This window comes from Dermacentor silvarum, chromosome 7 (genome assembly GCF_013339745.2).
Source record: "Dermacentor silvarum isolate Dsil-2018 chromosome 7, BIME_Dsil_1.4, whole genome shotgun sequence".
Taxonomy (NCBI): domain Eukaryota; kingdom Metazoa; phylum Arthropoda; class Arachnida; order Ixodida; family Ixodidae; genus Dermacentor; species Dermacentor silvarum.
The window spans coordinates 16,868,120-16,883,917 of record NC_051160.1 but is presented as its reverse complement, the minus strand read 5'-3'; the positions used below and the strand labels follow the sequence as shown (position 1 = coordinate 16,883,917).

At 44.8% G+C, this 15,798-nt stretch overlaps 1 protein-coding gene across 2 annotated transcripts in view; it reads left to right on the top strand.

Moving 5' to 3' along the window:
- LOC119457618 (transmembrane protein 87A) overlaps positions 1-14,578 on the top strand; it is a 99,287-nt gene extending 84,709 nt beyond the window's left edge. The window contains exons 1-17 of one of the 2 annotated variants that reach the window (XM_037719239.2): positions 1,616-1,812; positions 2,042-2,105; positions 2,288-2,391; positions 2,448-2,582; positions 2,640-2,661; positions 4,548-4,670; positions 7,357-7,418; positions 7,483-7,603; positions 8,925-9,181; positions 10,086-10,272; positions 10,334-10,392; positions 10,454-10,557; positions 11,739-11,821; positions 11,888-11,952; positions 13,315-13,367; positions 13,439-13,469; positions 13,859-14,578. In XM_037719239.2, the coding sequence (XP_037575167.1) occupies positions 1,726-1,812; positions 2,042-2,105; positions 2,288-2,391; positions 2,448-2,582; positions 2,640-2,661; positions 4,548-4,670; positions 7,357-7,418; positions 7,483-7,603; positions 8,925-9,181; positions 10,086-10,272; positions 10,334-10,392; positions 10,454-10,557; positions 11,739-11,821; positions 11,888-11,952; positions 13,315-13,367; positions 13,439-13,469; positions 13,859-13,900 (1,599 nt within the window). In that variant the 5' untranslated portion in view covers positions 1,616-1,725 and the 3' untranslated portion in view covers positions 13,901-14,578. Of the gene's footprint in view, positions 1-1,615; positions 1,813-2,041; positions 2,106-2,287; positions 2,392-2,447; positions 2,583-2,639; positions 2,662-4,547; positions 4,671-7,356; positions 7,419-7,482; positions 7,604-8,924; positions 9,182-10,085; positions 10,273-10,333; positions 10,393-10,453; positions 10,558-11,738; positions 11,822-11,887; positions 11,953-13,314; positions 13,368-13,438; positions 13,470-13,858 lie in introns of those variants that run through there. The other variant, XM_049670280.1, reaches the window with a different exon arrangement.
- The last annotated feature ends 1,220 nt before the right edge of the window (positions 14,579-15,798 follow it).

Genomic DNA, 15,798 nt, shown 5'->3' with positions numbered 1-15,798 from the left:
GGGCAGAATGAAACATTGGGAAAGAATGTGGCAAATGTAAATTCAGGCAAGAACTTGAAATAATGACGTGACTCATATTAGGCTGTTTTTTGCTGTATAACTGATGCCTCTCGGCCTCGAAACCCTGGAAAAATACAATGCCAACCAAAACTGCAAACCAGTTTTGGCTGTGTTTCTTAGTAGATGGTGTACATGTTGTGGTGTTGCGACAAAAATGATTACATGGAACTAGGAAATTGTGATGAAAGGGAGAATGTGTATATCATCATTTGAATATTCATGTGGAAAAGAAGTACAAGGATGTGCGTTGTTAAAATCTGAAGGGAAGTTCTACGAGTCATTCGTACAACTACAAAAGAAACCGCACGGTCTCCTGCTGGCCCTTTCGTACCCTTTGTGGAACAAGCATTCTTACACCACGAACGGAGATTGCACATGGACCAAGTGACTCGGGAAGCCACATAAAAGTCTTTAGGATTGGAAAAATGTTGGTCAAATGCATTCTCTGTTAACGTCATGTTTATGGCCTGAAGGTGCGTTTTTATCTCCTCCACTTTGCACCAGAACAGCTTGGGTAAGTTATTAAACCAGCCACCTAAAATGTCTGGCCAGAATTTGTCGATATGGAAGGAGACCCTAAAACAAGCTTGATTAGCTAAGTCACTACTTATAACGTAGAAAGCTTCTCACTAAGCGCCAGCTTGCTACTGAGCAGTGTACTTATAGTTGAAATTGTAAAAGAAAGTTTTTGTCAATATTGGTAGCTCTTGCATAACGTGAGCAACTGTGCAACATATTTATATGCATTAGAAGCAAACAGCCAGGAGTCCAACACCAAACAATGTTAACATCTTATCTGACAGCTTACCGAACAAAGAGATAGTGCATTATCTTATGGCCTTAATTTCTGCCCCGCAACGAGCTCAAAAACTTAGACAAAATTTTGTGACTAATAATATTTCAACAATTAATTTACAGCTACTTCCCGAAGGATACTTAAAATGAAACAGTGGACTTCCCCCACCCAAGCTTAGAAAAAGAGAGAGAGAGATTAGAAAACTGTGTTCTAGTTGCTACCAAAGATTACTAAAAAGGACAATCCAAGTCACCCATTGTTCCAGGTGTTCTTTCAGAGAACCTGAGCTTTTCCGTCGTTTATTAATGCAGGCAGTATTCTTTCAGCTGTTTACGCCTGTGACCAGCGTACTACCTTGATCATCTGCCAGCGGTTTAGCACTCCTACTTGTGTGCGCAAGGTAATTAGCTGTGCGTGCGTGTGGATGCGGGGAAGTGGGGGATTGCGTGCGCGCGCTATCCCCAATCACTTTCAGCGCTTGCAGTGCGAAAAATTATGGCCTTCGAGATGCCTTTTTTTAGTGGTAATAAAAACCAATCTAAAAGGCACTGCAAAATTATGGCCTTCGAGATATCTGTCTTTTAGTGGTAATAAAAACCAATCTAAAAGGTCATTGTTAAGACGTGCAATGTCGACACATTATCTGCAAAAATTCGCATTTAGCACACTTTTTATATTTTGTCACTTTGTTTAACTTTAACGAGTATAAACGAATAACTGTCATGTATTTGTGTGCGCAAGTGCGCTTTGCCTGACACCGTTTGTTTTCTGATGAGCGTGTGTCATGCTGTTCGAGTGTATGTATGTGCTGTCGCGATAACCACCCCATGGATCTGTGTAAAACATAGTGCTGTGAATGTTTCAAGAAGATGCGGTTATATTTCAGTCTTTTGTTGCTGTGCGTTCCTTCTAACTGTTTTCCTGACCAGGGGAAGTGGTCGTTCAAGGTTGATAACGTGCGTGTTTTTGCCTCTCGTTTCTCTGTTTGCGTCGGTGTTCGAAATCCGCCGATCGAGTGCTTCATGAAAGTTTTGCCGGGTGTTGCGTGCTTGTTGGTTTCGCATCACGTTGCCCGCAGCGTGCGAAATCTGCGCCGACGCCACTTGTGTGTTTGTGTTGTGCACCTAACGCGCGCGATTTTGACGACGATCCGCCCGACCCTTCTTTCTTTCTCGGTGGTCGCAGGTGTCCAATCATTATTTTGCCGTTCAGAAGAGCCTGTACAATGGATCCACGGTCTTTGTGACAAGTAAGTGTGTCATGATGACCGGATGAAGCGTTCCTTCGTGCGCTCTAACCGCGTCGTCATTCGGCGTCGCCGTACGGCTACCGCGAGCTGTGGATACCAGCGCGTAGCGATGGCGACACCGGATGACGCCTTGACGTGCAAAAAAATGCGGCCGCCAGCAACCAGTGCCTTCTGTGCCGCAGTTTCCTGCGAAGCGAGCGTGCCCGGGGACGCGCTGACGCTGCAGGTCGGCTGGACGATGTACCGCAGCCCTTGCTTCCAGGAGTTCCTCGACGTCGACCTTCTGGTGCGTAGCAAAGAGCTAGGGCCCCCGGCCCCAGGCTTACGTGGATCGCGCCTCAGACGCAGGAACAGCTTGCGGGGCTGAACGCCGGCGCGAAGCTGTTCGAGTTGGCCACAGTGTACAGTCGCGGTGAAGACGAGCGCCACCAGTGCCTGCACCTGATCGACCTGGGCGCGCTGCGGCACCACCCACCGGTGAGTCGACGAACCGTCTGCGAGCTCCAGTGCTGAGACCTTCTCCTTTTCTTTCAGCTGCAGAGCTTGAAACCCAAGGGTAAGTGCTACCCAAAAATGCACGCCTCAGTGGGAATGCACATGCTTTTCTTGCACCTTGCCTAGGGTGCTCATACTGCGGACATCTACCTCAAGGTGGCTCAGCTTGACACTACTAGGTTTCATACACAATAGGGAATGCTACTAAAGCTAAAGAGACTTCTAGCATTCACGACCAAAAAATGGTATGTGACATACGAAAGAAACATATAGGTATGCATCATGTATTTCAATGTAACATCAAATGTCATTTTCATGTCGCATAATACGGCTAGTTATTCTGTGGAAGGTGTTGCAAGCCTGAACCTTTTTACCACCAGAACGAACAGGGTGACACGTTTATGAGACCAGCGGCCGTAGCGCACTCGCATGAGCTCACCACCAACACGTAGATCACTACTTACTGGCAGCACAGCGGTGCGCTAATAATGCATCATTTGACATAACCTTACATCAATAGGCTATAGTTGTAATATGTGATTTAGTTATTCTGTAGAACAGCCATGGGCCATTTTGGCTCAGTACAGGTCTTGAAGAGGGACACAAATTCTAATGGCTTCACCTCTGCCCTCGATGTGGCTTGATAGCTTTTCTCTGGTCGCCATGTGAACGCACTTCCACACAGCTGGCCTGGTCCAGTGGGAGGTTAAGTGCTCGGGCCTGATGGTCTGAAAGCTTCACTCCTGGGAAGCTATCTTGTACGAGTTCGAAAAGCCGACATCTGGGCCGCTATCTTGTACGCGTTCGAAAAGCCGACGTTCGGTTTCGCCTCACGCGATTGCCCTAAATTGGCTATAGGCCGCGATGTTCGCGAGGCCTGGGCCATCGCTTGAGACGAAACTGGACGTCGGCTTTTCAAATGCGTACAAGATAGCACCCCTGGTTTCGTCTCACGCGATTGCCCTGGCCGCCCCGATATTGAGGCCTAGGCCAGTCTAGGCCAATAGCGCGAGGTGAAACCGAATGTCGGCTTTTCGAAGTTGTGCAAGATAGCGGCCCTGCTCACTGGCCTCCCTTCCACCTGAGCCGCACTGTTGGTGATCTCTTGTTCAAAACTTCACTACTTCGCTCTGTCACGAATAGACCGATTTCACGATGACTTTCACTATACCACTGCTGCCCCAAAGCATGCAGGTAGTAGCAGTCCTTATGGGCTGAAGGGCAACTATGTTAAGCATGTTATCTTTGTGCCATGACAAACACGCTTAGCCTTCGAGATCAAAAGGCAGGGAGGGGTGGGGGGCAGGAGGTATGAATGAATCAGTTTTATTGAAGAATGAATGGCTCTGTGGGGTGAGAATAAAATGAATAAAAAATAAAAAGGTGAGATGATAAGTGGGGTTAAGGAGATGCAGCATTGCCCCTAACTTCCCCCTTAAGTTCACTGGAAATATTCACTATGGCATCATCCTTGGCATTCTCCTCAAAGTTGCCTTAAACCCAAGAATAGTGCTGGCAAGGTCGGTGCGCATGCGCGCTAAACTGTGGCAACATTAGTCTGTTGACCTGGGTGGTCTCACATGACCCGTTACAATGCCGTCACAATGCTGCTGTCACAATGGACATGCACACAACAGCGCAGAGGGACGATCCAACCAGTTCCACTTACAAGCCAGCCCAGGGGAGCCCAATCTTGTAATACTCGCCAGTTCTTGCTAGAGAATAAGTTTTAATGTCAGGTGTTTATATCAAGCAGCAAAATGCTGTTTTTTAGCAAAGGCGAGAGTCGGTCAGAAGGCTGTACTAGAACAAGTTAAGGTTGATGCCACTGTTGAAATCTGTTGTGCCCACGAGCATTGCAGCTCTTTTCAGTTTGTCTACCCGGCCACTCTCGAAATGGCTGGGCAGCACTGTTGAACAATGCCGTACTGTTTCGGCATACCACAGTTGCAGGAGGCAATGGGACGGCAGTCCAGCCAACAGTGCTGCCGCCCCTGTCCAGCGTGAACGAGGATGGCATCTACATGCTCTTGCTGCATGTGCGCTCTGAGGGCAACTTTTCCTTGCAAGGTGAGATACCCACAGCAGTGTGACAAGCACCCATGCTCCAGCCGATGGCAGCAGCGAGTATTGAGCTGGTTGTTGGTTCAGATGGCCATGCATTAACCCTTCAAAGACGAGACACATAAATACCCAAGGGAAATGTTTATTTTTTATCTAAATGTGCAAAATATACCGAGGATGAGCATATACAAAGAATTTGTGAAAACAGTTTTCAGCAGTAGGGGGGCAATTCAAGACAGAATACCGAAAGCGAACTTCACCACAAGCCACCTACGGCTTTGTTTAGAATTTGTACAGACAGTTCTAGTCAGATGTGAAACAGGTGCACATTGCATTCGCTTTACATTACATGTGTGATACCTCGGCAGCTGGGGATCTTGTATCGGTGTGTCTCCTCTGACCGTGCTTTCAACAGAAAGCTTGTCATGTGCCAAATTTCTTCCTTGTCCTGTGTTCCCGCTCTAATCTGACAAATGTAGCTTGCTGCCCGTCATTCAGTGTTGGCCAACGACATTTAGCCTGAAAATTCATGCCAACAAGAAAGCTCAACAAGAAAATTTTTTTTTTTTATGGTGTGTTTCCATAAGTTGTTAATATGCATGCAGTACCGATGGAGCCACGTCATCATTAGGGTGGAAAGTGGGCTGCACGCACGGTCGGGTCGTTACCTTCCCAGTTCAGGGTGCAAATAAATTGCAGCCCTAGATAGCTCGGGCAAATGAGGCTGTGAAGCAACCCCTAGTTGAGACAGTGTTTATTGCCAGATGTAAACAGGGGCTCTTGTAGGGCATTGGCTGCAGAACAAAGCAGGTACAACACTGTGTGTGCCTATGTACTATCAACATAAACTGAAACGCGAACAAAGCTTAAACTACTCCCACGAGTTGCTTCATTTCCAGTTAATTAGCATTTGTAACAGTGGCTTGATTCAGACTCCAAAACATACACTGGGGCTACTCCATGCGTAAGAACCGGCTGCAGAGTGTAATTCCATGTAATTACGCATACAAACGTTCTGATCAGTTATGTCCTGTTCATGTTTTACTTTATGCTTCTGGTACATGTACATAGAATCTTGGTGAACAGAATTGCCACCTAAAGGGACCAGCAGCTTGCTGTCCATTTGAATGAGCTGTAAAAATTAATTTGAGGCAGGTGTTGGTACCCAGCTCATAAACTACCTTGAGAAGACATAGTAACGTTAATAAGATAAGCGTTTAGCTGACATCAAGGGATGCACATAAAATGGGAGTCGGGTTTCAAAGGACAGCACTTATAAAAACTGATATAAAGTGTTAGTAACAGGAATTAAGTGAGACCATAAGATTTGCACCAGCAGTTGTAAGGATTGGGATCTAACATACCGTATTGGAGCTGTGGATGCACATTATGCCTTATGGCATGCCACCATAAAAAAAAAATAATAATAACAAATAAATAAACAATTAAAAGAAAAACTTGTAGAACACAAAGGAGAGTACAACATAAGCACCTACGCTTAACTGATATTATTCAGGGAAAGCTTAACATATATTGTACACCAAAAGCAGTACTGCAAAAAAAAATAATAATAATAAAAAAAGTTTCTGCAGAAGCAGGTCTAAAGCAAAGGCATTCTTGCCATCGTGTTCATGTCCTGTACAGTTTGTGCTGCTATTATGATGAGAGGACTCTCAACTACAAGTCTTGACTGGCAGTTAGTATTCTGCAGTACAGACCAGCAAACACACAGGATGGAAATGAGCAAGTCTTGCTCATCAAATAGTTGCACATGTAAGGGAAAAATCGTCATCCACCCGACAGTAGCACTAAGCCACCAAGGAAATACACACCGGTTTCTCAGAAGGAAAGCTTTGTTCAAGAAAAAATTTGCCCTGGTCTGGAATTGGAACCTTAGACCCAATGCCTTTCCGAGGCAGTTGCTCTACGATCCGAGCTAACCAGGAGGCTAGCACGTCGCAGAGCGTGGACGAATGAACCCTTTCTGGGCCGATGATATCCGACATCAAGAAAAACAAACATGAAAACTATTTTCGCAAATGTGAGTGTCGGCAGTGCTAATGACATAATTTGTTCACTTTGTGCAACAGATAAATATGGCTCTCGTGAAAATTTCACAAATGTCTATGCACTGCATCATGCTGAGGGTAAGCCCCTGCGCTGTACCTGTGGTGCCTGCTGCCCAATAAAAAGGTAGTTTCGTCATTCACAGTTTTGCTACTGTGTTACTGACCGTCACTACCACGTGACAAAATCACCTTCCTTGGGTGGCAGAAAAATGGTCTACAAATAATCTGTGGTCTTATTTTGCACCCTTACAATTGTGAATTAAGAACTTTGAAGGACCACATGCTGCTTACAGCGCATTGAGTTTTTTGGCAGTTTACAAGAAAAACCTTCGATTCATTGCCAAGAACTCCCAAGTGACTATTTTTCTTTATTTTTCCCTGACGTCAGATGCGCATAACATAAAATTTTCACTCCATTGAGAAAATTCAGACAGAAATGGGTTAATTGACAGCTTGTAGCAGCGGCACGGAATACGGCAAATCAGTTCAGTGGAAATATGCAAAGTTGGGAAAGTTCCACAGAAGGGTACAGCAAGACATTTTCATGGTTGTCCCTTTCCTGAAATTTTCTTGATTTGCCAGATAGCTGTACAGTTAAATTTATACGAGCACTCTTCCTGCAGTGGACCTGTCCCTGCGGGGCAGCCATGGCTACCTCTCGGCCGTCGACTGGCCCTTCCTGCCGGTGAGTCGGATCGCAGTGACCTGCCGTTGGGTTGGGTGACTCAGCTGGCCTTCTTGGTTCGCAGTTCTATGGCGTAATGTGTGGCGTGTACGTGGTGTACGCCGTGGTGTGGTTGGCTGTGTCGGCACTCCAGTGGCGAGACCTTCTGCGTATCCAGTTCTGGATCGGTGGTGTCATCTTTCTGGGTGAGTGCTGTGCTCCTAGCCCTGACTGGTATCTTAGGCTGTGTTCCAATACTCTCCGTAGACGGCAAAGTAGACTGCTAAGCTGACAGCAGCCATCTTAAGTCTCGTTCCAATTCTCACAAAGACGTCAAAGTAGACAGCCTTGCGAAGACAGCATCAAAGTAAAGAGCGATGCAGGCTACTTTCCTGTCTAAACAAAATGGTAACTGAGCAGGAAGTTTAAAAACTCGACGGGAAGGTCGTCTGTGCACGCGAAAATGTAGACACGCTTTTCTATACCCTTAATGCAAGTTACATCGTGTTTTTCATGGTTCACAAGCAAAAATACTTAAAATAGAGAAATAAAGCGTGCTTTCTCAACTTTCTTTTGTCGCTGCAAGGTGGCGTCACGTTGCAGAAGCGTCTTGTAGACGGCTCGAAACTCATTCCATTAATTGGAATCGAAGCTGTCTCGGCTGTCTCCTTAGCTGTCTACGTAGACTGTTTCCAAAGCTGGCCAGAATTGGAACACACCCTAAGGGTTCAGTAGGCATGCTGCAAGACCGCGCACACTGGTTGCAATACAGTCGAACCTCGATATAACGAAGTTGTACGTAGAGCAAAAAAACTTTGTTATATTGCGAATTTCGTTAATTCGAGGTTTCGTTAATTCAGTTAGAACCTAAATCGGGAAATAAAAATAGCTACATCGCAAATTTCGTCAAATCGAGGTTTGTTATATCGAGGTTTGGGACTGTATACAGTTGCTACATGGCATTCTGACCGAGCTAATTTATGTTCAGCTCTGAAATTCGTTCAGAGTAATGCATTCATTTGCACAGCCACTATCACGGCCATTTAATTTAGTCCATTATTAATCTTGATTCTGCTTATTCTGCTGATTATTCTGCTTTTGCAGTAATCGAGCTCAAAGCTGAAGGAACTGCTAGAGTCTGCCAACTTCTTTTACCAGTGTTATATTTTCTGTAGTGATAAAAAAGGCAGAGATAGCTTACTAATTAAGTGGTGCTGTCTTAACTTTTTTTAAATGGAAGTGGGTGTGTTCAGTCATCGTGTGCACTGGTAATACAGCTGTGCAAGTTTTCTTATAATGATCACTGCTGGGTGGCAATTCAAATGTGGTAGGGAGCATGCATCCCTTTTACCTCGGGTGTTTACAAATGCAATAAAAAAGTGAGGTTAATATTTACACTATAGCTGTCATTATAAAAAAAAAAGATTTACATAAATTACAGTTGTGATTGGAGCAGCTTTCACAAATGAGTACAAAGTGTGCGCTGTTTCTAGGCTATATACTAGATGTCCACTCCTGTCTGTGTAGGCATGCTGGAGAAGGCAGTCTTCTACGCCGAATACCAGTCGATCAATGCAACCGGTTGCTCGGTGCAAGGGGCCGTGCTCTTTGCCGAGGTGCTGTCGTGCCTCAAGCGGTCCCTGGCACGGCTCCTGGTGGTGGTGGTCAGTCTGGGCTTTGGCATTGTCAAGCCCAGGCTGGGGCCCATGCTGCACCGTGTGCTGGGGTTAGGGGCCGCCTACTTTGTGATGGCCTCCCTTGAGGGATGCCTGCGCACACTCAAGGTGGGTGCGCTAAAATTGGACTTTTCTGCAGTACTTCCTAGCTGGAAATCTGTTGCAAAGTGGTTGTTAGCCGAGCTTGTTAGCATAATGAAATAATACAGCAAACAGCACAAAAGCAAAACTGAGACTGAGCACAGAAACGGGACAGGGTCCGAGTTGTCCATTTCTTTACTCTCAGCCCTATTTTTGTGCTGTTTGCCGTATCATGGGCAAATTTAACACCACTATCTGTGCAAGTTTCTTAATAGAGGGTACAGTGATGCTGTGACACAGCTTGATTTAAAACATGGTTGTGGCTTTCTTTGAATGAAATCTTCATAATTTCTTGCAATACACTTTGCACTAATGAAAATGGAAACATACGATTCGGACCAATGCATTGTAAGTGCAGACCTTCTTGCCTCTCCTACCAACTTAAGCTGCTCGTTGGTACTTTTTGTGTTCAATCTGCATACCAGAGTACAAGTGCTTTGGTTTTAATAACAAATATCATTACACAGCAACAAAAAATTGACAGCATTTTATACACTACTAGGTTTGTTGGCAGTTACTCAACCTGTTCGCTTTTATTGTTCACAACCTGCTCGTGGTAACATTTGTTACTCACATCACTGTTACATGCCACACTAATGCATCTATTTGCAATGGTCCCACATGCCCTTTTGGCAGTGGTCTAGTTGTAAGCAAGCTGGGTCTTTACGTTACTCTGCTTTTTGTGTTGGGTGTTCCGTGCATTACATTCCACTTAGACCCGTGTAGTGTGTGCAGTTTGGGTAGTACGTGCATCATGGGTGTCTATCTGGATAATACTGTTTCGACGTGCCTCATGGCATGCATCACTCTAGGCACACATAGCGGACATGTATTCCTGAGCATTTTGCGTGTGGCCATTTGTTGTGTGCAGCCCAAGAACACGCCTGACCGGTTGCTGACGGTGCTGGGCATAGGGCTGGCCCTATTGGACAGCGCCATCTGCTGGTGGATCTTCAGCAGCCTCAGTCAGACAACACGCACGCTGCGGTTGCGTCGCAACGTCATCAAACTCTCCCTATACCGTCACTTCACCAACACTTTGGTGTTTGCCGTTCTGGGTAAGTGCGGCAATGTTTTGGTGGAGAACTGTCTGTCGCTGAGCAACTCTCCTGCTTTCAGCATCCGTTGTGTTCATGGTGTGGGTGACTTTCGACCACCGCACAGCTGAGTGCCTGACGGTAAGTGCTGTTTCTGTCCGGTTGGTGGCTGGTGCTGCACTAGCAGCTCTGCTTCCTGCAGGACTGGAAGGAGCTGTGGTTTGACGAGGGCTACTGGCACTTGCTCTTCTCCCTGGTTTTGCTGGTCATCATGGTCCTCTGGCGTCCAACCAACAACAATAAGCGGTGGGTGTGCACTCGCATCTCAACACTGCAGTGCTGTGTGATGCCCCGTATTCACCTCGGTGCAGAGACTCGGAGGTTTCTTTTCTTTGCTATTTCTGACTGTGCCATCGAGACTTGCAAAACAAACTTGTATCAAGGGTAAACATTCGGCCTGGTTGGGAACAAAATTCGAAAAGTGTCCGTGTACCTGTCAAAGCGTGAGAGAAAACACATGTAAGCACTGCTACGCCTTACGCCATCTCACCTCTGAAGAAGGAGCCCGAGGGGCTCCGAAACGTTGCGTTTCTTAAATAAATTTTGGTTCAAGTTTCTTTATTCTTTAACTCAAACTTGTATCGAGTGCCAGTTTGCTCAGCGTTCCTATGTTCCGTTTCATATTCGAAGGCAGTGCTGCGGAGTCTACCCAAGTAGTGCAGTCAAAGAAGTCTCCACGTGTTTTGTAATACAGATGTTTTTGATCCACAGAGCTTTCTGCAAAACGTAATTCTACGTGTTACAAGTGCAACTTGTGGACGTAGTGCTAAGTCAAATTACAAATTATTTCTGCACCTTGCAACTTGCTGCACAACTTGCAGCAAGTTGTGCTTGGCCAGAAACTCCTGGACGTGCAGAGAGGTGTGGCTGGGAGCATTGTTTTGATGCAGCTGCAAGGTATCGGTGGTCTCCTTTTACGTTGGGACGACCCATTTTCTTGATCTCTTCAGCACATCCATGTATAGTAGGCAGCATTGACTGTCTGGCCTTGGGGTATGAATTCTTTGTGAACCCACACCCTTGACGTCGAAAAAGACAATTAGCATGGTTTTCACTTTTGACTTGCTCATTCTTGCCTTCTTGGGCCGAGGGGACTCTGAGGTGTGCCATTTGGAACTTTGCCACTTCGTCTCAGGGTCGTACTCTAGTACTCATATTTTGTCGCTGGTGACGACATTGTCCAAAAGATTTGGTTAAATTTGCACACGTTGCAAAAGTTCACTCACGATCACCTCTCGGTCGTCCTTGTGGTTGTCAGTCGACAGTTTGGGGACCAGATTGGCACACACTTTCCGCATGTTATGAAATGAGGGGGCACTTTTCCACTAATGTTTCTTGAAAAACAGTTTCAGTTGTTGCCGTAGTTGCCATTAAACCCCATGAATCAACCAAATGTGTGTGCATGCATTTGATTGCCCTCCATGCAGGTATGCCTTCACGCCACTGCTAGATGCTGCTGACGATGAGTTAGAGGAGGAGGAATTCCTTCAGCAGCCTCACGATGCGTTTGGTGAGTGCTTGTCACGTGCATTTTTCTTTTGAGCGCATCTTCAGAGCCACCGCCTTTTATTTGCAGAGGGCATGAAGATGCGGTCCACGAAGCCAGCAGCAGGCCAGCCAGCTGCCAACAAGGAGGATCCGGTAGGAAACGTTTTATATTGGAGAGATCATGGGGCATGCTGAACTTAACTGGCATCCTTAATGAGGCACTAAAGAGAAAAATGATTTGACCTGTATTAGTGAATTAACTTTCTACAATACCAGTAAATCCACACTTACCGTGAGAAGAGGCTTGGTAAGCCATAAAAGGCGCGAAAATGAGACTGGTGGTGACGCTGTGTTGACAACACCAGCTCGCCATGACTACACATTGACGTGCCCGAATCGGGGTTTCGGTGCGAGATTCAGAAAATAGAACTCTAACCTTCATTTTGTCTTCTAATAATAACCAACCTATTATTGCACTATCCCCTTCAGTCAATGAATTATGATCGACTGTCAATAAATGTATGAAATTTACGTAATTTTATGCCAAAGTGCTGTAGACTCCATTAAGAGCAAGTCAGTGAGGTAGAATGACTCTCTCTGCATTTTATGATGAGTCACCATAATTACAGAGTAATTAAGTATCTAATTATTGTGCATTCATAGTGATACGTTCCTCCATGAAAAAAGAATTGTAACACTAGCGCGAATTACTTTCGCAAGTTTATTATTGGTTGCAAGCATTACTAGAAAGGCAAACCAGTTCTTTCACAATTGCTACAGAAACATCCCACGTCACACCTCCCATAAAACGCTGTAGTGCGTTCTCCAAAACAATCTTCGCTAACGATAGATTTCCCTCGTAGTAAAATGAAGGTACTTCAGGTAAGCAGAATGTTCAATTTACCCTAGGCTTAATTTTGGTGGTCTATTTCTTGTCCCAACTGCACAGAAATGGCAAAAATGAGTCGCATTCACAAATGTGTACACCGTGACTGAAGGAGATAATAAGAACAGTCGAGCTTTCAGACAATACTTTGTCACTCTGCACTGACTTGGTGTTTAGCTTTAGTGTCCCTGTAATGCCCAACATATCATATATGCTAGGCCGAATTTCATGCCTCAGAATGTTGATCTAAGTGCGGGAGACTTAACGCAAAGCCCGTAGTTGCATTTTTACATGCTGTTGTGACGTTTCATCTCTGGATAGCTCAACAAACCAGTTACTAATGAATTACTAGGCTAAGTTCTAACTTGGATAACATTTCTTTTTTCGTACGAATGTACAAAAGAAATAAAGGGGAATTCCAATATTTATGTGGAACTATGTTTGGGCATTACAGGGTTAAATTGCACGCCTCAAGAATACCATCATAGCTGGCGATTACCTGGACACATTGAGCCCGACTTGATTGCTCTCTACACTGATTAATGTTCATTACGAACAATCAGTAAATTTTTCTGCATGCAACATTGCGATGAAGCAGCAGTAATCTTTAAGTGCGTCTTCCGCTGCAGGAGGATGACCTGAAGTGGGTCGAGGAGACCATTCCCTCATCCTTGGGAGAAACGTAAGTTTATTGGAAATCCTCACTGTTTAAGAGTTTGTTTTATTTGTCTGATTCCTTACCCCCTCTTCCAGGGCCCTGCCAAGCCTCTTGGACTCGGATGAGGTGGGTGCTGCTGGTCGCATGATAAGTCAGGCATAGTTTCTGCCATTGCCGTCGTCAGTCATTGCTACATACAGCCAGTTAAAGGGAAACATAGGTCTTACACCAAAATTTAAAAAGGAAATCTATATTCTTCGAGGTATTGTGTTGTGGTATCATTTGTCATTGTGGTTGGCAGCGAGACTGCCACTTCGCGTGTCTGCAGTGGTGGTGCGGTGTGAATGTACATCTCTTTAATGCAAATTGACATTCGTTTTAAGATGGGTTCTACTGTATTCTTTTTTCCCTTTCTTTTTTTAATGCATGCTTCTGGAAATGAGGAAGCTCTTTTATATTGTAGTGAAGTGAGTATGCCTACTGGGCGAGGCCTCTAAGCGGTGTCTCTTCCATAGGAAATCATGACTGTACGGTTCGAACGGAACAAGATGGAGTGAAGACAAGCTGTGTGTGTGCAGCGACCAGCCAAGCACCAAGGGCATGTCCATTGTGCCTGAACTGTGGGACAAGAAATGTTTGCCAGTCCTTTTGATTGAGGCTTCCTTCACTCTGCGACCCAAAACCATTTTTCGGTGTGAGAAAGATCACACTCCCATGGATTATCACTTGGCTGTCATAATACTTGCCCCGGTAACTTCCCTATTTATTTCAGCTAGCCAAGTGGCATGGTGAATTCTTATATAAAGTGTGGTGTGCTGCCGGTGTCACTATGCACAATGATCTTGCTGAGATTGTTTTGTTTCCTTTTTTTTGGCGGGATGGTGACACTCTAGTCTCCAAAAGAAACGGAAGTGCTGCGCATAGTTGGTGAGCAATATTGGGAAAAGTTTTAATGTTGAAACTGATGCACAGCCCGAATTGCTTTACATTTCCAGGATCAGTACAGTCATAGATGTGCACATACAAGATATCAAAAATGGGATGAGGCAATTTAATAGCCATCGCTCACCATCCATTCGTACAGGCTCAAGCAATTGACATGTGCTGCATGGCAATGCATGCTTATCTTTTTGTGTGTTGTCCTTGCCTCACCTGTGTAGGTGGCATGACTTGCGTTTAGGCATCCTGTAAATAATAAATGAGAACCTTCAGTGAAGTTGCTGTCCATCTATGGAGCCATTTGCCCTCTGCTTGAATCTTCCTTGTGGCAACGTGGCGGGGGTGCTGCTGCCGTCTTAACGTGTGCTTGTTGTGTGCGCATGATTTGCCATCGTCAACTGTGCACCACGAGCTTATGGCATGCTGGCTTGACAATACATGTGCACGAGAAATGCAAAACCTCACTCGAGGCATTCCTCGGAAGTCACTGATGCCGCAGGATGACTGCACAGGAATACAGTGATAGTATGCCACACACTGGGTACCATAGCTGAGAAAGCCATAACTGAAGTGAAAAGTAGCCGTTCACTTGTGTGCCTGATGCAATGTACAAGAGTGTGAAACACCTGGTACGACACACACACCCCGTTTCCACACTGGGCGCACCTTCACTCAACTTTTATAGAACGCGGAGGTTTGTTTTGAGTGCTTGCTTGCGGGGCACATCAAAATATGACAGCTTACTTCCATCAAAAGGAGGGGTTTACACATACGTTTCATCAGACAATGACATTTCATTGATCTTTACTCTGCCCTAATACTTTGACATCAAAAAGTTAATTAGCTGGCTTTTGGTATTAAACAAAATACTTTGTTCGCAATCAGTATTTGAAATATTATCGCTAGGTAGCACAGAAATGGTTGTGGTGCATTGTACTTCCATATGCTAGTTTTTTTAAAAGTGAAGCTGGCTTTAAGGGGGAAAGCCACACTTCAAAGCCAACTTTCTCATTTATGAATAGATCTTAGTCAAATTTACACATCTCGCATATTTTGAAGTGGTGATTCCAAAAATGTAATGATTTTTGTATTAGGATAAAAAGTTCCTGATATACTTTGGCAACTGGGTTCTTTTGTTTGAAGAAAAATTTGAATCGAGAAAAAAAAAAAAGAAAACTTGCACAGTGATTAGGATATAGAAATAACCTGAAATGTCTAAGGTGTGTGCTAAGGTGCAAACCAATGTCCTATGTCTGTCTGAACTAGAGCTGCAGCCCATCAAAAGTTGCCTGAAAAAAAATTTTGACACGTGAACATGACTCAATAAAAATACTTCCTGAAAAAAAGATTGCTCTAAAATTTGGTTTAGCACACACTCCGTGCATTTATCTTTTAGGTAAAAATTAATTACGAGAGCTATAATATAACAGATGTGACCAGGTTCATTGGACAGAGGCTATTTTCTCCCTGAAATTGCAAGTGTTTGACTAGCCAAAGAAAAACATTCCAAGCAATC